General features: G+C 33.3%; 1 protein-coding gene across 1 annotated transcript; it reads left to right on the top strand.

The window, feature by feature from the left end:
• Nucleotides 1-5189: 5189 nt before the first annotated feature.
• LOC141680051 (uncharacterized) lies at nucleotides 5190-23812 on the top strand. The gene is made up of 10 exons (XM_074486380.1): nucleotides 5190-5608; nucleotides 15151-15389; nucleotides 18177-18245; nucleotides 18318-18377; nucleotides 18479-18505; nucleotides 18623-18999; nucleotides 19424-19844; nucleotides 20834-21014; nucleotides 21286-21842; nucleotides 22365-23812. The coding sequence occupies exons 1-10, from the start codon at nucleotides 5190-5192 to the stop codon at nucleotides 23810-23812; spliced, it is 3798 nt and encodes a 1265-aa protein (XP_074342481.1).
• Nucleotides 23813-25727: the final 1915 nt, after the last annotated feature.

The raw sequence follows: 25727 nt of genomic DNA, 5'->3' as shown, positions 1-25727 counted from the left end.
TTATAGGTCTTGAGGTAAAATCACCTTTACAAAAGTTTTCTTAAAAAAATGATCTGACTCACTGACTATTTATACATATAGGTTGCCAAATAACTTACTCATGATGGTTGCATGAATTTAGTTTATTCTTAGTTTTATCTTATGGTTTATTGTATATGTAATCTATTTTCAGGTTTCAATACAGTGTATATGTCAATTCCTTCATTGACCTTATAGGTGTAGAGGTAGAATGAATTTATACAAAACTTTTTAAAAAAAAACTAATATCGTGTAGTGCTTATTACACTTCCATAGTCGTTGTTAAAAGTCAACAAAATACTCAAAACCCTTATTGCTTGACTCCCTGATTATGTATATATAGGTTGCCAAATTATTTACTCATGATTTTTGCATAAATTTGAATTTTTGTCAGTTTTACAATACAGTGTTTATGCAAATTCCTATACAAATTTTTGCAAATTCCTATAAAAGTTATGTTGATTAGTTTAACATTAGTCATGTCTTAACGGGTTTGCATGTTGGAACTATAGATAATTCTTCGAAATTGAAGGATGATAAGACAAAGGCAAGAGAAAGATACCATAAAAAAGAAAATCAGAAACTGTTGAAAAACGAGAACAGCGTAACGCAAAACGGACAAGAAAATACATGGAGAAGGTTAGAAATTAAATTGAAATTTTTGTAAAAAATTATTATTGTGGACTGGTTTTATAATGGCATGTTTGTCCATGCTTATATAATTGGGACTGACTTTACGAAGAGAATTTCTGAAAATGCTGAGCATCAAGTTGATCGTAACAAAATTCGTCGGGAAAAATACGCAAAATAGGTATTTCATCTTAGGCTTCAATTTATATTATTTGAAATGCTTTCCAATACAAATGATAACCTCCAGACTTTGGAATTTTATAATTCACAGATTGTGATTGTGGAAACTGGCATTTGTCTTTTGGATGCTGAAGCTAAGAAAGTCAGGGAGAAACGTAATGAACTAAGGCGTAAAAAATACAGAGAAAGAAAGCTACACCCTGGTTTGTGTTTTTTGATATTCATTTAGATCAATGTATTTGTGATATTTTAGTAGGATGCCTATATTTGCAATGACCATTGTTTACATTTGCATTATTTTTTTTTATAGTTGGGTTAGTAACTCATAAAAAAAATTAACAATTTAAAATAACCAAGATGGGTTATGTTATGTAATTAAGAAGAGATAGGTATCAATTGTAACGACTGAGAAAATTACTTTTGTATTATATTATAATGAAGATAAATTATGTGTATTATTATGTGATTAAATGTGTTGAGTCATTAAAACCTAATTGCTATGTACTACGTGTCGTCTGTTTTGATCAGAATGTGATTCAGATATTTATTGAGTGTTATATCGTAAGTTATATATTTTATATCAAAATTCTTACAGCTCAAACAGTGTTTTAAAAGCCCATATTTTAAACAAAATCATTGGCCCTATTTTGCCAAAAACGACCTATACCATATCGCTATTCTAAACCCCTAGACGTTTTACAAATTTACCTTTTTAACGAAAAATGACTTTTTCAGACCCCTTCGGGTACCAAAAGCCCCACAAAAATCACATTTTTATTTTTATATGATCATGAAATTATCATACATCATTTTTATTTGTATTTTTGTAATATTCATAATTTTTGGAAATTTTTAGCATTAATTTTGTATTTATTGGATATTTAAAAATTCATTATTGATACCCAAATCTAATTTTTATTAGATGTGTAATTAGCAACTTAATTTTATTTGAGGGTATTATTTTTTATAAATATAAATAGCTGATTATTAGTAATTAATTAGTTAATTAATCATAAAAAAATCAGAAAATTCAAGAAAATCCCAATTCTCTGAAATTAGGGTTTGGAGTTCTTGGAATCAAATCAAAGTTTGAACGTGTTTCTGTGGACCGATTTGATCATGTAAGTAGTCGATTTGAAGCTCTTTGAATTCTCTATTCAGTTCTGTTATCAATTTCGTGTTTGGATTACTCGATTTTAGATTCATTATTTTCGGATATAATCTTGAATTGGGTGTTTTTGATTGAGCTTGTTGTGATGTATTTAAGTGACATAGGGTTGTAGATCGTCATTTTTGCATTCGATTAGTACCAATTTCGTCTAATATGGTGTTGGTTTTGGCGTCGCCGTAGAACCGCCGTCGCGGCGGCGTTCTTGAGCTTCCCGGCGTTGTGGTCAATGGACGAAGAAGGAGGAAGGCAGGGGAATCACTCTGGGTTGCTAGGGAACGAGAGTCGCAGAAGAATCAAGCCAGAATCGTGTTTTAGTTGCCGTTCGAATCGCCGGAAACAGCCCGCCGGCGTCGGGTTTTCTGGGCAGCTTGGCTGTTCTTGAGGACCCGGGTTCAAACCAGTTTCGACCCGGAGTACGACCCGGGTTCGATCTTCAAAACCTAAATCCGGTTCCCTGATTGTGTTTCTGTAAATTCTTTATTTAACTTTATTTTTATTAAATCAAAATCAGTTTTCAATAATTCTAAAAATTAAATAAAAATTAGATTTAAAATCTGAAAAATATTATTAATAATTTTTAAATTATTTTATTAATTTAGAAAGTTGAAATTAGTTATTTAATTATTTATTTAATTATTTATCTAATTATTTATTAGTTATTTAATTAATTAATAATTAGGTAATTGATTAATAAATAGGATTAAAAATAATTGAATAATATGATTAATAACTCGCTAATTAGTTGAATATTACGAGTAACTAGTACCTATGCGAGTAAGTGGACGATACGTTGGATTATAATGATTATTATTATTATTAGAGCGATAGTTAATTATTCGGGGAATATCGTAAGAATTATTCGAATCGAATAATTAAATGCAGATGATCGATTTAATCGTATAAGTGGTAATAAATTATAATTATCAGTAATATAAGTCAATAATTACACAAGGAATGCGAGTAACTCATATTTATATGAGTAGTTGACCCTTGAATTAGATTATGGTGCGACTAATAATTATTTATTCGATAAATAGCGTATCATTTAGTTGTATCGATTATTTATTTGTAAATAATCGATCTAATCGAGTAAGTGATAATAATTTGTAAATAATTGTAATAAATTGTAATTAATCCTAATAATTAGAGATTAATTATTTTAAAATATAATAATTATTAAATAATTATTTAAAAATATAATTAAGGATTATTTAATTCTAATTAATTATTTATAATTAATTATTAATTAATTAAATCTTGTTTAATTCATAATAATTAAACCGTTAGTCCGATTTGAGTGAAACGATGACCCCTAGACTCGGAAAAATGCAACGAATTTAATAAAATTAATGATGAATCATAATTTCTTCTGAAAGAGAGTCGTATTATGATAGTTAATTGTTTATAGGCCCTAATATGGGTAGAATAGAGTCAAATAAATCCTGAAAAATTATAAATAAAATCAAATAGGGTTAGTTAATACAGGTATGAGTCTAGTATCGATTCTAAAAATATTTATAAGTCCAAAATCAATTATGTGCCTTATGTGTTTTACGTGATTATATGAACCCTGTGTGCTATATAATTATATGTGTATATACGCGAGTCAGATATAAACGCATGGGTAGATTATTAGGGTTACGTGGTATCAATTTGAGATACGCATATGTAGTAAGTTTTTCCCCTATTCTAAATTCAGAATAGTGAAATATACCCCACTTTCCATATCAGTTACACTTTGATAATTATTGTTCATATACACTGATACACAATTACTGATTCTTGTTTCTATTCCATTTCGATTCTTGATTTCTCCCAATTTATTGAATCCTTTATTCATATTCTAATATTTTTACCCTTGTTATATATACTTTGATATATCCTGATGTTGGGATACATCAAAAGCATTCTGATTGTTCCGGATGTTCAGCGTTAGACTGGATGGTTACGATACGGACTGGGTTTTACCCAGACCATTAATTAATAGGCCGTAGTTACCTGAGTACTCCTTATGTTGGTTGGGTCTATGTAGTTGGGTATAGATCCGCACTGTATCCTGACTGATCAGCAGGTTATAGTGCATAGTTAGTTCGTGATTCCAGTCTTATTCATTTGGCACTCGCCAGTAATGGTACTTTATTATTCTATACAGATACAAATGGTTGTTCAAACCATCAGAATTCGATTCATTTATTTTTCTCTTGATACTACATATATTGTTGCAGGCTTGTTGAGCAATTTTGGCTCACCCCCTTTTATTGTTATTCTTATTATTTTTCAGTCAATGTAGAGAATGAAACCCATCAGAACCCGCATAGTGAAGAATCGAGTCAAACAGCGGGACCCTCTTATACCAAGAGTGTTCATCCCTATCCAAGAAGAGAGCTTTGAGTTACCAGATCAGGTGTAACAGGATAAGTAGTAGTGTTGGTTTGAATAAAAGTTGTTTGATGAGAAATGTAGATAGAATAAAGTTTGTAACAAAGAGAGTTCTTGAGACACGTTATTTTTAAACTGGTTTGTAATAAAGTTAGTGTGTCGTTCTTGTTTTCAACTCTTAACCTTAAAAGATCCTGAGTAGCAGTAGTCCGGGGTAATTATTATATTTATATTCCGCTTGTGCAAGTTTAGTGAGTAGTTTATATTAATAATGCCCCAAATCTATACCCCGGATTTGGAGGGTGTTATAGTTGGCATCAGAGCTTAGGTTTTGACCCTTGAAAATAAGAATATTAGGGTTAAGATAAGATAGGAAGATCATATAAGATAGAAGTAAGAATGTTAGGGTTGTTTGTTTATGTGATTAAAAGTTATGAGTTTTAGGATTGTGATTTGATTGTTCTTGCGTTATTATTGTTGTGTATATTAGATGGCTTCTTCAGCATCATCTGCGGAGCGGACTGAGTCAGACCCAGTAGCAGCACCAGTACTAGCCCCAGCATCACTACAGGTTTTTCCTCCATTACCACCACATCCACCCCTACCACAGGGTCCAGTACCAGATCAGTTACCTGCCCCAGAGGTATCAGATTTTATTGATTACTTTCCGCATTTTGAGCCGGAGATACCTGATTTTCCACCATTAGAGTTTCTGATGTTTGATGTTCCTGATATGGTTGACATTCCACAGTGGGAGGACTTAGAGCCACAGGTTCCTGTGCCACAGTTTGAGATTCCAGAGATTCCTTAGATGGAGCCAGAGTTAGAGCCACCTGTATATGCACCCCAGGAGCAGCCTGTTTTATTTCCTGCACCGCTAGCTGTCTATGCCCCTGTGCCCGGGGTATACCAGTTCCCGCAGCCAGAGTTTATGGATGAGGTAGTGGTGGATCAGCCATTACCATTGCCTTCTCAAGGTTCCCGTACAAATCTTCGTAAGCCTCGCACAGTTTCATATCAGCGGTACCAGTCAGAGAGAGAGGAGAGGGTTAGATGGAAGGATCAGTGTAGGGTGATTCTTGGGTTGTTTGAGACACATGAGGACGGTCTAGTTCGAGCACTACAACCAGACTACATCTTGAGGGAGAGACTATGCCAGATCTATAGGGCTGGTTCTCAGGAGCTTACTGACTTGAGGCAGCAAGACATACGTACAGAGGCAGCCGCAGGGCGATGAGACTCACAGAGGCAGTATTAGAGGCTTTACAGGAGGAGCTGAGCCGTGTGCCACCGGGATTCTGATCTCAGCAGACAGTGGAGTGTTGTATCTTGTATATTATCTGTAGATAGATGCATCATAGTATTGTATGGCTAGTTTGTATGAGTGTAGCTACTAGTTTTGACTGATAGCAGTAGCAGTACGACTGACATATTATAGACTTTTGTATCAAGCATTGACACCTTCAGCTGGTGTCCTACCCATATATATATAAGATGAACCTTTTCACATTTTCTTTATTTTATTTTCCAGTCATTTAAGCATTTACATTTATTTTACTATTTTACTGTTGTATATTTTAAAATATTATTTTATTTACAATCATGTTGTACCATTATGTTTACAAAATTTTTAAAATTATTTTAAAATGATTTATTTAAACATCGCATTGTTTTTACTCACTTATTTAGATGTTTGATAAATTGTTTTCTTCCCCATGTCAACTGTTTTAACGCTGTTTTAATATTATAAAGACTGTTTATATTCTATATCACCTGTTTAGTAAATTGTTATTAAAAGAACTCATTGTTTTATTATCAGAAATATGGCACCTAAAAGAAAAGCGAGACCCAACTCGTCTAACGGAAATACCGAGGGCCAAAATGATAAAAATCATATGGATCAGATGTTTCATCTTATGCAACAGCAGATGCTGATGATGGAGCAATAGATGCAACAGCAACAGCAGCAGTTTCAACAACAAATACTACATCAAACCGCTCATCCAGGACATCAAGTACCATCAGCAGCACCTGTAGTTACTTTCAAGCAATTTCAGTCGGTAAAGCCTCCGGAATTTGCCGGTTCCACAGATCCTACAAAGGAGAGAGCTTGGTTGAAGGAAATGGAAAAGGCTTTTACGTTGGTTAAAGTTGAAGAAGTACAGAAGACGAATTTTGCCAGCTACTTTCTGAAAGGCGAAGCATATTATTGGTGGGAATCAAAGAAAGCTTTGGAAGGAGAAGGTGTGGTGACCTGGGATAGATTCACTGATCTTTTCCTGGAAAAATATTTTCCTCGCTACATGAAGAATCAGATGGAGATTAAGTTCCTGGAACTAAAGCAAGACAATTTATCGATCGCAGATTATGAAATCATGTTCACTGAATTGGCCAGATTTATTCCTGAGCAAGTGGATACGGATGAAAAGCGGGCCAAGAGATTCCAGCAGGGACTGAAACCATGGATTCATAGCAGAGTAGCAGTATTTGAGCTGATGACTTATACGGCTGTTGTTCAGAAGGCCATGATTATTGAAGGTGAGAGTGAAGCAGCTCAGAAAGAGAAGGGACCAGGAAATTCCCAGAATCGTTTCAACAGAAGGCCGGGATTTCAAGCTCGGGGAAAGGTGAATTTCAGGAGACCATAACAGGGCAACCAGAGGACGGGTAATCGACTTTCAGCCCCAAATCAGCAAAAACTTATTCGACCTTTTGTACCTGATTGCAGAACATGTGGTAAAAAGCATACTGGGATTTGCAACAAGCCAAATGTCACATGTTTCAAGTGTAAGCAAAAGGGACACTATTCTGGAGAATGTCCGATGGGAAATACAGAGATCACTTGTTTCCAGTACGGAAGAAAAGGACATATCGCCAAGGACTGCAGAGGAGTTGCAATGGCCGCTAGCATTCCAAGGGTTTTAGCATTACCTCCGCCCCCACTACCACCACAAAATCAACCCAGAGCAAGGACTTTCAACATGTCAATGAAGGAAGCTGTACAGAGTCCAAATGTGGTTGCAGGTACGCTCCCTGTAAATTCCGTAAATGCTCAAGTATTGATTGATTTAGGAGCTACGAGATCTTTTATTTCTGAAGATTTTATTTCTAAGATAGATTGTGAGGTTCAGTGGTTAGATGAAGTGCTAGTCATAAAATTAGCAAATGATGATTAGGTTACGGTAGATCGAGTATGTCCAGGTTGTGATATTGAGATAGGGAGATGTCATTTCTCAGTTGAATTGATACCTTTCAGGTTAGGAGAATTTGATATTATTTTAGGAATGGATTGGCTAGCTAGTAATAATGCTCAGATTGAATGCGCAAATAAGAAGGTGAAATTGCAGACTAGAGAAGATACTACGGTAACATTTAAAGGTGAAAAACAAAAGCAGAGATTCTTAACAATAATGCAGACAAAATGATTGCTATGTCAAGGATATCAAGCATATTTAGCCTACGTGTTGGACACTGAAAAAGAGAGCCCGAAGATTGAAGATATTCCTGTAGTTTGTGAGTTTCCCAATGTCTTTCCAGATGAACTTCCAGGATTACCACCGGATCGAGAAATCGAGTTCACTATTGATTTGGCACCAGGGACTGAACCAATTTCAAAAGCTCCATATCGAATGACACCTGTTGAAATGAAAGAATTAGCAAAGCAATTGCAAGATCTTCTCGACAAAGGAATTATAAGGCCAAGTGTATCCCCATGGGGCGCACCAGTATTGTTCGTGAAAAAGAAGGATGGTAGCATGCGACTATGTATTGATTATCGTGAGCTGAACAAGTTAACTATCAAGAATAAATATCCTTTGCCTCGCATCGACGACTTATTTGATCAACTGAAAGGAGCGGCATGGTTTTCGAAAATCGCCTTACGATCAGGTTATCATCACTTAAAGATCAAGGCAGAAGATATTCAAAAGACTGTGTTCAGAACGAGGTATGGACACTATGAATTTTTCGTGATGGCTTTTGGACCGACTAATGCACCTGCAGCATTTATGAATTTGATGAATCGAGTATTCAAGAAGTATCTGGATAAGTTTATCATTGTATTTATTGATGACATCCTAATTTATTCGAAGACGGAAGAATAACATGCAGCGCATTTAAGAACGACACTGGAGACATTACGAAAGGAACAGCTCTATGCGAAATTTTCAAAATGTGAATTTTGGTTGAAGGAAGTGCAATTTTTAGAACACGTCATCAGTATTGAAGGAATTCAAGTGGATCCAGCAAAGATTGAAGCTATTCTAAATTGGGAAAGACCAAAGACTCCAACGGAAGTCAGAAGTTTCTTGGGATTAGCAGGTTACTACAGAAGATTTGTTAAGAATTTTGCAAAGATAGCCACCCCATTGACGAAGTTGACACGAATACAAAGTTCGAATGGAACGAGAAATGTGAAGCAAGTTTCCAAGAGTTGAAGAATCGATTAGTAACCGCACCTATACTGGTTTTACCTGACGATCAGGGAGATTTTGTCATATATAGTGACGCTTCTTATCGAGGATTAGGATGCGTCTTGATGAAACATGGCAACGTGATCGCATATGCTTCAAAAAAATTAAAGCCGCATGAACAGAAATATCCGACACACGATCTCGAACTAGCAGCAATTATATTCACATTAAAACTCTGCAGACATTATTTATACGGTAAAAGATGTGAGATTAACACGGACCATAAAAGCTTGAAGTATATTTTCACACAGAAGGAACTCAATATGCGACAGTGACGCTGGCTAGAGTTAATCAAGGATTACGACGTTTCAATCAATTATCATCCAGGCAAGGCCAATGTAGTAGCAGATGCGTTAAGTCAAAAGGAACGATTGAACCTGTTAACATCTTCAGAAGACTTAATTAAGGAATTCGATAAACTGGAGATTGAAGTTCGTGTTCCAGAAAGCTCTATTGAAATGATTTACGCTATGACTTTTCAGCCGGAACTATTGGAGAAAATAAGAAGGTGTCAAGAAGAAGTAATGGATCAGGAAATCGACAATTGACAGGAGAAGAGATTACCAGTCAGAAGGATGCCAAAGGAATTTTTCGAGTTGCTTCGAGAATTTGGATACCTAACGTACCGAAATTGAAAGCGGAAATTTTACGAGACGCGCATAGTTCAAGATATTCAATTCATCCGGGAAGCACAAAGATGTACAGATATATGAAGGAAAACTTTTGGTGGCCAAATATGAAGAAAAAATAGCGAAATGGGTTAGTAAGTGTTATACGTGCCAAAGAGTGAAAACTGAACATCAACGCCCGAGCGGATTACTACAACCACTAGATATTCCAAAATGAAAATGGGAGCACTTAGCCATGGATTTTGTAGTGGGACTTCCAAGGACGAAAGCAAATCACGATGTAATTTGGGTTATAATTGATCGATTAATGAAGTCAGCACATTTCCTTCTGATCAACGAAAGGTTTTCACTGGACAAGTTAGTACACTTATATCTCAAGGAAATCGTAATGCGTCATGGAGTACCCGTATCTATTGTGTCAGATCGAGATCCCCGATTTAATTCAAGATTCCGGAGACAATTCCAAGAATGTCTAGGAACCAAGTTGAACATGAGTACTACTTACCATCCAAAGACAGACGGACAAAGTGAAAGAACTATTTAGATAATTAAAGATATGCTACGTGTATGCGCAATAGATTTTGAGGGCAATTGGGATGAACATCTACCGCTAGTGGAATTTTCTTACAATACCAGTTATCAAGCGAGTATCGGGATGCCACCTTATGAAGCTTTATATGGGAGAAAATGCAGATCACCTATATGTTGGGATGAAGTTGGAGAACGCTAGATTCTAGGTCCAGAACTGATTCAGCAGACCAAGGAAAAAGTAGAACTTATCCGAAAGCGACTTGAAGCAGCGCAAAATCGACAGCGTAAATATGCAGATCTATCTAGAAAAGATGTGGACTATCAAGAAGGGGAACATGTACTGCTAAAAGTATCGCCATGGAAGAGATTAACTAGGTTTGGCAACAAAGGCAAATTAAAACCTCGCTATGTTGGACCATTCGAAATTTTGAAGAAAGTCGGAAAAGTGGCGTACGAATTAGCTTTACCACCTCATATGCAGCATATTCATAATGTATTTCATGTATCTATGCTTAAGAAGTACAATCATGATACAAGGCATGTAATAGAATATAAGCCAATAGAACTTCAGGCAGATTTGTCGTATATAGAGCAGCGGATAAGAATTTTAGATCGGCAATAGAGGGTATTAAGGAATAAGTCTGTACCATTAGAGAGAGTTTTATGGAGAAATCCAGTGGTTGAAGAATTAACTTGGAAACTCGAGAGTGATATGTTAGAAAAGTATCCTCAGTTATTTAAATAGTGTGATTCTGATGACAGAATCCCGTTAGGGGGGGATGTGTGGCGTCCTCCAAACCCGGGTTAGAAGTTTGGGGTCCACAACACAAACACAATATATCAACCTGTATAAGAAATATTATATATAATGACCCTGCTTCACAAAACCACGGATCGCAACAGGTTAAAGTATGAAAACAAGCCACAACCTTAATTTATTACATTGTACCAATCCCGACTGACTTAACTTACAATTGATGATAAAGTTTTTCTTACAATCGTACTATCTCTCCACTGTATGAAGCTCCTGCTAGCTCAATCCAACTCAAACTGGAACCTTAGCCCGCACTTTGGACTAAGGAACTTCTTTATCGACCATATCATTTTTAACTGTAAAATAAATAAAAATTTCGCAAGAGTGAGCTAACTAGCTCAGCAAGTCACAATAATGATAACTGAGGTTAAACAATGATCAAATGAGATGATTCAGAGGAATCAAGGTTCTTTTCAACTAGTCATTAGAATTGGATATTCATTTTAAGTTTTGAAAACCAAGGTTAGGCTGTTGATCAGTCACGCACTAACCCCGAGCGAAACACATAGCTCTGCTCTTACGAACTGGATCCAAGGCACACATTGGCCTAATTCGACCACGAATCTGGTCTGACCACGAATCTGGTCCACATAAAGAAAACTATCCAATTCTAAAATAATTCAGTATAATAAACAATGTAATTCAATAAGCCAGATCATAATCAACAGCAATAAAGCATTGGTATAAAAACGTAATACGATTCATGAGTATCACAAGGGTATATCTGGATATGTAAAAGAAACGGTTTTCAGTTTGTAAAAGCATCAGGTATTAGTTCAGTAATGATTTTTTTCAAGGTATAGTTCTTTGATGTTATAAGGATTGGTTGGGGTATAAAAGTTTATGTGTTTTCAAACAATTTTCTTCCAGTGTTTGGTGTTTGGTAATAAAAATTTAGGGAGTAGTATCATATCTGTGTGGTTTGGTATCTGAGGTATCCATACGATTTAATCCTTGGATTTCCGAAATAGTGTATCAACAAATGATGGTTTGCAAAGAATAAGGCTTACGGCTCAAGATCAAGAAAGAATCAGGGTTCAAGGGTAAATAGTTTAAAGCACATGCATTATAAAATAGGAGTTATGTTTAATAATAGCAACATGTTATGAAACAGTTCAAAAATATTGGTAATATATCTTGAAGAAAAGTTCATAAATACTTGCCTTACAAGGCTTTACAACTATTACTGATCAACTCTGAGCCGACTCTGCTACTCAGGCTCTAACGTCCAACCACTAGATCCCATTGGATTCGACTTTGACACTCAGGTCTTTCTGTTGAAACTCTACTGAGCTCATCAACTAACCACTAGGTTATCTTTAGTCCATCGTCCACTTTCAGGTTCCCGACTATAACCTACAGGGTCGAAATACCCTACATTAGACGTCTAGGTATGCTTGACATATCCTCGATACTAATTCTTACCGAACGATATTCAAACCCGTCTCATAATTATTCGTATTAGAATAACACAGACAACAATTAAAGTTCACATTCTCTAAATCAATCCATTGTTCATTTTTAGAAAATACGTATACTCGTCATTTTACGAAATTAGGGTTACAGTGTTTTGGACAAAACATACAACACAACATACAATCAGGTTCTGTATAAAACATACATATATGTATTTACATATACTCGCTCAACGTTCCGATAATCCTCGGATACACTCCCGTATTTACGTAATTCAGTTTCCGAAAATCGGGCAGCGTCTCCTTTGTTTATCGGACTACCCGTCGAAACAGTAATCGACGTCAATTCAACAACAACAATCCAATTTAAAACACGACAACCAATCACACTCGCAAATTCCAATCACCGATACAATTTAGTAATCACCACCAACTTAACCATCACGATTCAATATTTGCTAATTAACTATTTCGATCCAGAATAAAAACACAACACGACTTTGATTTAATAAAAATATTAGGACTCAGAATCGTGTCATCACCATCCACCATTGACTCACCGAAGTTCATCGTCAACGGCGGTAAAATTACGGGTACCCGATAAATTTCGGGTTTCCAACTTAATTTCCCCGATTACAAAATAAATTCCCGCACGAATTATAATATCACGGAATCAGTCAACAATATTCATGCACAATTACAGAAGACCAAATCAATAATCACAACATCGCAAATAACTGTACGGCCGGAGGAAATAGGCCGGAAAGTAACTGAACCGGAGCCAAACACAGGGGTAACACAACACTAAATCCAACTGTACATGCACATATATACACACAATATACATATATGTATGTATATATACCAAATGAACAAAAACGGAACCAGGCCTGTGAACCAGAAATCACCAGCGACGGCTGGCAAAACCCAGCGGCGGCGATAAGAAATTCCCCACACCGAGGAACTAACACGAGGAGAGAAAAAGAAATACACAGGGAGAGAAAGACAGAGCGAGTGTAGAGAGATTGAGACGAGAGAGTCGGTAAGGAACAGAGAGGGGTGAGTTCGTGTGTGTGTTTATGTCTTGTGTTTTTGTTGTTTTTTTTTAATTTCCTCACAACCCCTGAACAATTAACACGTGTTACACTCAAGTTATAAGAGTGTGACACGAATCAATTAACCTGATATTATCCCCTGAGTGGCCTGGTTTCGTCCCGCGGTTCGCAATTAATAGAACAACTTATGGGTAAATATTAATCAAAAATTACCAAATTAGTTTTAAAATTTTATAAATATCCCGAGATTAATAAAACAAAATTTTCATGATTTTTAAAGCACTTTTGAAACGCAACTCGTACCCGTATTTCACAATTAACGAACCGAGCCGCACTTAAAACAAATCCAGAAAATCACGAAAATAATCTTAAAATGTTAGAAATATCCCAAAGTAAATAAAAACGTAAATTTCGTAAATTTAAAATAATTTCTAAAACGCACTTTATACCCGCTTTTAACAAATAAACGAAACAACGCGCGGGTGAACTTAATCCCGAAAATTTTCAAAATAATTTTAAAATTCTCAGAATATTATAAACTTAGAAAAATATGAATTTTTTTTATTTTTAAGAAACTCTGGAATTAAATACGGGTTTTATGAGTAAAAGAAATCGGAAAATCATTTAAAGATAAATAATCAATAAAATATTGATTTCTCAATTTTATAAAATCCTAAAAATAATTATTGTAATTATAAAATTATAAAAACAATTTTAGAGACACTTCAAATATTTATACAAATAAATTTGCATTATATCCACTTTAAAAGTGAAACAATTCAATACAATTCCTTAATTAATCACGCGAACTACCCGGTACATCATAAATCGCACCTAGATAAAAAATAAAACAACACATACCGGTCAAAACCAATACACATATTTTATTTAATTATTTCCATAATAATCACATATTTAGATAATTCAAAAATACATGGGTCGTTATAGAATGTAACGACCGAGAAAATTACGTTTGTATTATATTATAATGAAGATAAATTATGTGTATTATTATATGATTAAATGTGTTGAGTCATTAAACCCTAATTGCTATGTGCTACGTGTCGTCTGTTTTGATCAGAATGTGATTCAGATATTTATTGAGTGTTCTATCATAAGTTATATATTTTATATCAAATTTCGTACGGCTCAAACAGTGTTTTAAAAGCCCATATTTCAAACAAAATCATTGGCCCTATTTTGCCAAAAATGACCTATACCATATCGCTATTCTGAACCCCTAGATGTTTTACAAATTTACCTTTTTAGCGAAAAATGACTTTTCCGGACCCCTTCGGGTAACAAAAGCCCCAAAAAAATCACATTTTTATTTTTATATGATCATGAAATTATCATACATCATTTTTCTTTGTATTTTTGTAATATTCATATTTTTTGGGAATTTTTAGCATTAATTTTGTATTTATTGGATATTTAAAAATTCATTATTGATACCCAAAAATTATAAAAATTGGGGCCAAATATCTTTATTAGATGTGTAATTAGCCCCTTAATTTTATTTGGGGGTATTATTTTTCATAAATATAAATAGCTGATTATTAGTAATTAATTAGTTAATTAATCATAAAAAAATCAGAAAATTCAAGAAAATCCCCAATTCTCTACAATTAGGGTTTGGAGTTCTTGGAATCAAATCAAAGTTTGAACGTGTTTCTGTGGACCGATTCAATCATATAAGTAGTCGATTTGAAGCTCTTTGAATTCTCTATTCAGTTCTGTTATCAATTTCGTGTTTGGATTAATCGATTTTAGATTCATTATTTTCAGATATAATCTTGAATTGGGTGTTTTTGATTGAGCTTGTTATGATGAATTTAAGTGACATAGATTTGTAGATCGTCGTTTTTGCATTTGATTAGTACCGATTTCGTCGAATATGGTGCTGGTTTTGGCGGCGGCGTTCTTGAGCTTCCCGGCGTCGTGGTCGATGGACGAAAGAGGAGGAAGGCAGGGGAATCACTGTGGGTTGCTAGGGAACGAGAGTCGCAGAAGAATCAAGCAGAATCGTGTTTTGGTTGCCGTTTGAATCGCCGGAAACAGCCCGCCGGCGTCGGGTTTTCTGGGCAGCTTGGCTGTTCTTGAGGAACCGGGTTCGACCCGGTTTCGACCCGGAGTACGACCCGGGTTCGATCTTCAAAACCTAAATCCTGTTCCCTGAGTTGTGTTTCTGTAAATTCATTATTTAATTTTATTTTTATTAAATCAAAATCAGTTTTCAATAATTCTAAAAATTAAATAAAAATTAGATTTAAAATCTGAAAATTATTAATAATTTCTAAATTATTTTATTAATTTAGAAATTTGAAATTAATTATTTAATTAATTATTTAATTATTTATCTAATTATTTATTAGTTATTTAATTAATTAATAATTAGGTAATTGATTATTAAATAGGATTAAAAATAATTGAATAATATGATTAATAACTCGTCAATTAGTTGAATATTACGAGTAACTCGTACCTATGCGAGTAAGTGGACGATACGTTGGATTATTATTATTATTATTATTATTATTATTATTATTATTAGAGCGATAGTAAATTATTCGAGGAATATCGTAAAAATTATTCGAATCGAATAATTAAATGCAGATGATCGATTTAATCGTATAAGTGGTAATAAATTATAATTATCAGTAATAATAAGTTAATAATTACACAAGGAATGCGAGTAGCTCTTATTTATACGAGTAGTTGACCGTTGAATTAGATTATGGTGCGACTAATAATTGTTTATTCGATAAATAGCGTATCAATTAGTTGTATCGATTATTTATTTATAAATAACCGATCTAATCGAGTAAGTGATAATAATTTGTAAATAATTGTAATAAATTGTAATTAATCCTAATAATTATGGATTAATTATTTTAAAATATAATAATTATTAAATAATTATTTAAAAATATAATTAAGGATTATTTAATTCTAATTAATTATTTATAATTAATTATTAATTAATTAAATCTTGTTTAATTCATAATAATTAAACCGTAAGTCCGATTTGAGTGAAACAAAGACCCCTAGACTCGGAAAAATGCAACGAATTTAATAAAATTAATGATGAATCATAATTTCTTCTGAAAGAGAGTCGTATTATGATAGTTAATTGTTTATAGGCCCTAATATGGGTAGAATAGAGTCAAATAAATCCTGAAAAATTATAAATAAAATCAAATAGGGTTAGTTAATACAGGTATGAGTCTAGTATCGATTTTAAAAATATTTATAAGTCTAAAGTCAATTATGTGCCTTATGTGTTATGTGCTTTACGTGATTATATGAACCCTATGTGTTATATAATTATATGTGTATATACGCGAGTCGGATAGAAACGCATGGGTAGATTATAAGAGTTACGTGGTATTAATTTGAGATACGCGAATGTAGTAATTTATCTAAATGACTACCTTTCTATGATTGATTCAGTATCAGCAAGGCTGATCAAGCAGGGGACCGAAGGCGGTGAGTTGAACCAGGTTAAGTACGCGCCAGACAAGTTTTTCCCCTATTCTAAATTCAGAATAGTGAAATATACCCCACTTTCCATATCAGTTACACTTTGATAATTATTGTTCATATACATCGATACACAATTACTGATTCTTGTTTCTATTCCATTTCGATTCTTAATTTCTCCCAATTTATTGAATCCTCTATTCATATTCCAATACTTTTACCCTTGTTATATATACTCTGATATATCCTGATGTTAGGATACATAAAAAGCATTCTGATTGTTCCGGATGCTCAGCGTTGGACTGGATGGTTATGATACGGACTGGGTTTTTCCTAGACCATTAATTAATAGGCCGTAGTTGCCTAAGTACTCTCTATGTTGGTTGGGTCTATGCAGTTGGGTATAGATCTGCACTGTATCATGTCAGATCAGCAGGTTATAGTGTATAGTTAGTTCTTGTTTCCAGTCTTATTCATTTGGCACTCGCCAGTAATGGCACTTTATTATTCTATACAGATATAAATGGTTGCTCAAACCATCAAAATTCGATTCATTTATTTTTCTCTTGATACTACATATATTGTTGCAGGCTTGTTGAGCAATTTTGGCTCACCCTCTTTTATTGTTATTCTTATTATTTTTCAGTCAAGGTAGAGAATGAAACCCATCAGAACCCGCATAGTCAAGAGGCGAGTCAAGCAGCGGGACCCTCTTATACCAAGAGTGTTCATCCCTATCCCAGAAGAGAGTTTTGAGTTAGCAGATCAGGTGTAACAGGATAAGTAGTATTGTTGGTTTGAATAAAAGTTGATTGATGAGAAATGTAGATAGAATAAAGTTTTGTAACAAAGAGAGTTCTTGAGACAGATTATTTTTAAACTGGTTTGTAATAAAGTTAGTGTGTCGTTCTTGTTTTTAACTTTTAACCTTAAAAGATCCTGAGTAGCAGTAGTTTGGGGTAATTATTATATTTATATTCTGCTTGTGCAGGTTTAGTGAGTAGTTTATATTAATAATGCCCCAAATCTATACCCCGGATTTGGAGGGTATTATATCAATTGTTGTTTCTTTTTATTTTATGAAGTTCCCTTGTACACTAAACCTACCATATGTATGTACCTTTTTGTTATTAATGTAAAAATTCAAATTATATTCAATAATTAAGTCACATATTGAAAAACATCATCTAGTTCACTTTTACAGTTTATTAATAATCTTATTCATCACAATGTCTTTTCACTAAATCAATTTGCTAATACTTAAAATATATTCAATATTTTTTATGTACAATTTACATGTCATATTTTTTTAAGTTATGAAGCTTTTTTTAACCTATTTGTTTCTATTTGCCAGTAAATTTTATATTTCCATATACATAAATGAGCTACATATATGCAGATAATGCAGCTCCAAATATGAAATGTGATGCTTCGAAAGTGATTGTTAGACCACTGCTTGAATTTAAAGGTTACCTTTGTAATTTGGACTAAAGAAATTATTTTCCTATGAATGTTTGTCAACAATTTACCAATGATGCAGGTTTGCCTCCATTGATTAAGAGGATGAGAAGTATAATAAACAGCGCTAAAGAAAAATTTGGTAATTTTTATTATATTTCCAAAATTTTAATGGTTGGAGTTTCCGTTAGTATGGTGGAGTATTCACAGAGGGTAGTAATATGTAAATTTTTATTAATGCAGCATTGAGCGATGAAATACTAGATACAGGTCATCCTGATAAAATCTGTTGTGACTGTGGGGCTCTAATGTGGAGGCTTGAGCAAACAAAACAACATCAATGAAAAAATTCAGATAAGTTTTCTTTGTGTTATGGTAATGGAAAAGTACGTTTACCATTATTAAAAAAAACACCTCCAGAATTGAAGTCATTGCTAGAAGGGACTAATAAAAAGGGTCCAACCTTTCGCAAATCTTTGCAATTATACAATAATGCATTTGCATTTACCTCTGTGGGAGCTAATGTAGATAGAGGAATAAATAACGGTGGTGGTCCATATGTTTATCGGGTATTTGGTGAAGTTTATCATCAAATTGGATCACTAAGCCCGACAAGTTTCGAAAAAGCAATTTTTTCACAGATTTACATGTATGATAATCACCCACAATTGGAGGAGCGTTTAAATTTTCCAAATGGTGATAATAGACTTGATGTAGAAATAACTGAATCTCTATCTGCAATGATGAATCGAGAGAATGCTTTAGTACATATTTATCAAGATGTTAGAGGTAGATTCAACGAACTTGACATTGCTCCAGCATAGTTGCATTTGATTGCAAATCGAGAAACGGATGGTCGAGATAATAATATTCCAACCAATGCATACGAATTTGTAGCTTTGATTGTGAATGATAATCTAACTGATGGTAGGGATATATTAGTACAAACTAGGGATGGCAACTTGCAAAGAATTTCAGTACTACATCTATGTTATATGTCCTTGCAATACCCATTATTATTCCCGTATGGAGAAGATGGTTATAGGATTGACATATTACATGCAGGTGTAAATAGAAAGTCAGAAAATGAAAGAGATTAACTGAGTATTCGAGTACTATTGTTTTAGGCTTCAATATAGAGATAACGAAGGTCATACTTTATTTGTGGGGGGGCGGTTATTTTTGCAGTTTGTGGTCGATGCATGGACATGTATTGAACACACAAGACTTGGATGGGTTTTAAAGAATCAATCAATTTTAAGATCTAATTTGTACAATAACATTGTGGATTCTGTGAATAAAGGGGATACTGATGCTACTACAGTAGGAAAAAGGATCGTACTACCATCCTCATTTACTTGCAGCCCATGTTACATGCAGCAAAATTATCAGGATTGTATGGCTATTTGTAGAAGATTTGGCAGCCCTGATTTGTTTATTATATTTACATGTAACCCCCAATGGCCTGAAATAAAAGATTTTTGTGATAAGATACCGCATTGTACTCCGGCCGAGAGACCCGATATTTTGGCTAGAGTATTTAAGATTAAGCTGGACTTGCTATTGGAAGATTTGACCAAAAAACATGTTCTTGGAAAAGTGATTGGAGGTATTTTATGAGCTTTTTATTGAAAAGGATGGCCTTCTTTACATGTTAAAAATAATTTTCTCAACACCAACTCATATTTTTTTACTTTGTGTCACTTATAATTTAGAATTACATAAATGTATAAATATTTATTTTCTTTTTAATATTGAATCTTACATAATAGAAAATTACAAAGGGATATCAGGAAAAAGATTAAACGTGGCTTTTATGTTCACTTGCTTTAAAATGTAATGTAAATCAACTTATTTTTTATGCTCAGAAAATAATTAATTAAAGCAACCTTCACCAATCATTGATCAGCGTTTACATGATTCATGATATCATATTAATAGTTAGTTCTATTTGTGTATTGGCTCCTTAAATGCCATATTACATTGTTGTGGCTGCAAATATATAATTCTATTATCTTAATGTGTCTATGTAAATTTTATCTGTCAAATATCATACACAAAAAGGTTATATTGTAAATGTATTGTATATTTAAAAATAGTTATATTGTATTTATGTTCTTTGGTTATATCTTTAAGATATTATACACATAACAGCTAAAATGTAAAAACTTATATAACAACTTTGGTTGGTGTAAATGACCGAGCAATTTTGTATTAGCATTAGCATTTATTACGGAATTATTGATCATTTATTTGCATTGCGTATCGATACTCACTTAAATTGGAACCTTACTCATTAAATTTATTATAACAGGAAACTAAAGTAATGTTTGCTTTACTGAAACAGATTACCAATTTCAAAATAAATAGTCAAAAACTTAAATGCTATAGTACATTGTTCTAGCTGCAAATATATAATTCTATTGTCTTAATGTGTCTTAAATTTTATTGTAGTAAATAGCATATTGTTTGTAATATGTTCATGACACACTTATTAAATGCATTAACAATTTGTAATTTGTTGTTATCAATTGATGATATCGTATTTATTTGCTTTAATTTACATGTTTAATTCTAATTTCAAAATATCTTATGCAGTTGCATATACAATTGAATTCCAGAAGAGGGGTTTGCCTCATGCACACATAATTATTTGGCTTGAGGAATCTGACAAATGCCACTCAACTGACGAAATTGTTCATCTAATATTTGCTGAAATTCCAGATCAGGAAACCGATCCCATTGGATATGAGACTATTTCAAAAATATATGATTCATGGTCCTTGTGGATCATATAATAAAAATTGTGCTTGCATGCGGGATGATCAATGTACCAAGTTCTACCCAAAGGAATTCAGGAGTGAAACTACTATTGACGCAGATGGTTATCCTATTTATAGAAGAAGAGATAATAAACATACAATACAGTTGAAGGATATTAAAGTAGATAACAGGTGCTGAATTTTTAATAAATCAATTTTATGATCCCTATATGTTTTAAAAGTGTTAGTATTCGGATTTTGATTTTAACACAACTTATTTCTTTTTAGGTTCGTTGTGCCATACAACAGAGGACTTACTGTAAAGTATCAGGCTCATATAAATATAGAATGGTACAATCAAGGACGGTTGATTAAGTATATGTTTAAGTATGTAACAAAAGGTCCTGACAGAGCAACTATTGCAATTGGAAAATGCAAGGATGTCGATTCTGCAGAAGATAAATGTAATATAGTTTCTAATGAAGTGGATGATTACATAGCATGTCGTTATCTTTCTTCTGCAGAGGCATGTTGGCGTATCTTCAAATTTCCTATTCACTATCGAAAGCCAGTTGTTACAAAATTGCTTTTTCATTTGGAAAATGAGCAACAAGTTTGTTTTAAAGATGATGAGTCATTACCATCAGTCATTGACAGAATAAATCCAGAAGTAACTATGTTTGTTCAGTGGCTTCGCATAAATATTATAGATCCAATTGCAAGAGGGCTAACATTTGTAGAGTTTCCCGAAAAATTCTTATGGGATAATACTAACAAAGTTTGGAAGCGTAGAAAAAATAATATATACATGGTTGGTCATTTGATATACATGCACCCTACAGCCGGTAAGTTTAGTTGCTTTATAATATTTATTTAATTTTAACTTAATAGTATTAAGTTCTGGTATAACATATTGCAACCAACTGTTATCTTATGAGCTTTAAAATATTGTTAAATTTTTGTGAATGACATTAATAGTTTATAGCATAAGACATTAAATATATATATATTTATTTAATGTAACTGAAGATCACTATGAATGCCATCTTTAGATTTATGCCTGTATATATACATTTCTGTCAAACAACCAAACACATAAAAATTGTGCACACTTAGTTAAGAGTAGATTTATGGCTATTAAATGTAATTAAGTTATCTAATCAATTGCATGGTTACTGGATATTATACAAGTCCATTATATTGATATAAAATTTTTGTGTGTTAAATTACATCAATTTTTTAATAGCTGAAACCAATTAGTGCCTCAGATTTGTTGAATAGTATATAAACAATGTAGTTTCCAATTTATTAAAATATATATTGTTATTGCAATTTCTTTTGAGTTTGAATTAATATAATCAACGCAGGTGAGAGGTTCTATTTAAGAATGTTGTTAAACATTGTACGAGGGGCAACCTCTTATAAAGATATCCGGACAGTTAACAATGTTATCTGTAACACCTACAAAAAAGCTTGCTTTCACCATGGTCTTCTAGAGTGTGATGATGAATGGCACAATGCCATTACAGATGCTTCTGTTCATCAAATAGGTGCTCAATTGCGTGAGTTATTTGTTACACTCCTATTATTTTGTGATATTTCCGATGTGAGAGCTTTGTGGGAAAAATATTGGAAAACTTTCTCTAATGATATTGAGCATAAACAAAGGAAAAATTATCCGAGGCATAATTTTGTTATTAGTGACGAGCAAATTGAATGCCTTACATTATTTGATATTGAATTGCAGTTGAGAAAGAGAGGTAAATCGGTGGCTGATTTTCCAACTTTGCCAAAACTAGATAAAGATTTGCAACAACAAAGTATGAACACTATTTTATATGAAGAGTGTATGTATGATAGGCATGTATTAGCAGTCGAAGGAAATAAATGTCTTACGATGTTAAATGAAAGACAAAGAGATGTTTTCCAAATTGTTGTAGACAATGTTAGGGATAAAAGGGGAGGTTTATATTTTGTGTATGGATACGGAGGTACAGGAAAGACTTTTTTATGGAAGACTATCATTGACAACCTTAGATCAGAAGTGAAAATAATTCTTGCAGTTGCGTCATCTGGAATTGCATCGCTGTTAATTCAGGGAGGCAGAACTGCTCATTCGAGATTCAAGATACCGATAGACATTAATGAAAATAGTACGTATGATATAAAACAAAAGTCCTTTTTGGCAGAGCTGATTGTACAATCTGACCTAATAATCTGGGACGAGGCCCTAATGAACCATAAACATGTTTTTGAATCCATTCACAGATCTTTTCGCGATCTCATGCGACACAAAGACGTGAGCAACCTGGACAAACCATTTAGAGGGAAGACAGTGTTACTCGGTGGTGATTTTAGACAGATCCTTCCAGTTTTGCCTAAAAAGGGACGTGAAGATATTGTCATGGCTTCTGTTAATAGATCTTACTTATGGAATCATTGTAAAGTTTTTACATTAGATGAAAATATGAGAATAGAATCTGGTGTTCCGCCGGTCACAATTTCTGGTCAAAAAATTTCATATGCTGATTGGGTTATTGGTGTTGGTGATGGGCAAGTTCCTGCAGTTGCATCCGTTGAAGGAAACGAGCCAACCTGGGTTAAAATTTCACCTGAATTAAGCATTGATCCAGGAAATAATGGGAAGCAAGTGATAATTGATACAATTTATGCACAATTATGTAACCAGAATGACTCTGAATATTACAGGGACAGTGCAATACTGACTCCATTAAATGAAGATGTTTATCTTATCAATAAGGAGGTCTTAAAACGTTTCACAGGTCAACAAATATTTCTCCTATCAAAATTTTAGTGTTATATACCTATTGTGCATTACTACATTATAATGATTTATTAAGATTTATAGAACAATTTAAATACAAAAGATTGAAATTAGGTTAGCCAAAGATAACCTTCTTTTAGCTAAAAGCATAAAAGGGAACTTACCTAGAACTTAATATGATGTTATTTAATCTTATAAGACACCCTATTCCGATGTTGTAATTATATGTAATTCATGAATTCCTTATTTTTGCATAACAATGATCATCTGCATGCAATAAAATCGCTAAAATAAGTATATGATGTATATTAGTAAATAAAATTACTAAATTAGTTTTTTGATACATAATTTGGACTTCCTTTTTCTATATGATAAACAGACATTTATTCCTAAGGATTTTTATTTCATTTCACTTAATACCACATATAATTGCTATTACATAAAAAATTAGTCCAAAAACCCACAATATAAATATGTTATGTAATTAAAGTTATTGTGTCGGAAATGATAGAGAATGCAATGTATAGATGTTTTACAGTTTTTATCAATAATTATTTCTCATAATGCCTTTGATTTACATTCTACTCATATTTCCTGATTAAATATTTGTAGGTGAATCTAGAGTATATCGAAGTGTGGATTCAATTTATAAAAGTACAATTAACTGTGAATCACTCGAAAGTATGTACCCGCTAGAATATTTAAATTCTCTTAGTCTTGCGGGTATACCAAATCATGAACTGGAACTTAAAATTGGAGCTCCAATTGTTTTATTGAGGAATTTGGCTCCAAGCAAGGCACTGTGTAACGAAACAAGATTGATTATAACTCAGTTATGTGCTAGAGTTATAGAAGGAGTTTTAATTACCGGCAATCACATCGGAGAGAAGGCTTTTATACCACGAATCTGTATGAGACCAACAGAAGCAACACTTCCTTTTTCATTCAAGAGAGTTCATTTCCCAATATCTTTGTGCTATGCAATGATAATAAATAAAAGCCAAGGACAAACTTCAAAATCTGTAGGGTTGTATTTACCTAAAGGGGTTTTCAGCCATGTTCAATTTTATGTGGAAATATCGAGAGTTACTACACCACTTGGGTTATATATAGTATGTGAACATGAAGGCCACCCAATACATGTAAAACAAAACTCACAGAAGCGCAAATCTGTGAGAAATGCCCATACAATAAAAAACCTCCAATTCCTAGATATAGAGTACCTGTGGAAGTTGAGGATGAAACATCAATTACAACTTTCATTCTTTTTTATAGGCATGTTATAAAAATGATCAATGTCTCGGCACAACACATACTCAACAATGATAAGGTACATAAATATTTAACATTTCTTAAATTTTTGATGGTTGACATCCTTTTTGGTTTCTTATTTGATTGTGCCCAAAAAATTGTGAAACGGAATGAAAGCCAAAAGATAATACCAGCAATTCTTAATAATATATTAGGAAAGAGATACACATTCAAGTTGAATATCACAAGTTACAATACAGCTAAAAAAGGAGAAGGATTTACGGTGACTCAAGTAGAAGAAGTTGGAGTTGTTGACGTCAACAATGCACTACCTCATGTTGTGAACTTGGAACAAACTGCATAGTTGGAAGATGACACTAGGAAATATTAGAAGATCGCTTGGAGAATAAAAGAAAGACACCAGAAGGTGTGAATGGAAAACCAAATCCATCAGAAACACCTATTGTGAAAGATACAGTTGGTAAACAAACCCGCAACCTATTAGGATTAGAAATTTAGGGTACAGATAATGGAAATATATACCAATAGCTTTTTGGTATATGTTTGATATTTGGAACACCAAACAAAGATTTCTGGTATTTTTTATTAGCATGTCCCAGTTATTATACTTCTTGATAATTAATTTAGTCATTTACATTTAACTTCTAAATAAGTATCTGATTTTATACAACTC

This window comes from Apium graveolens, chromosome 8 (assembly GCF_009905375.1).
Source record: "Apium graveolens cultivar Ventura chromosome 8, ASM990537v1, whole genome shotgun sequence".
Taxonomy (NCBI): domain Eukaryota; kingdom Viridiplantae; phylum Streptophyta; class Magnoliopsida; order Apiales; family Apiaceae; genus Apium; species Apium graveolens.
Note: the sequence above shows the minus strand (reverse complement) of the source record. Positions and strands in the feature narration are given on the sequence as shown.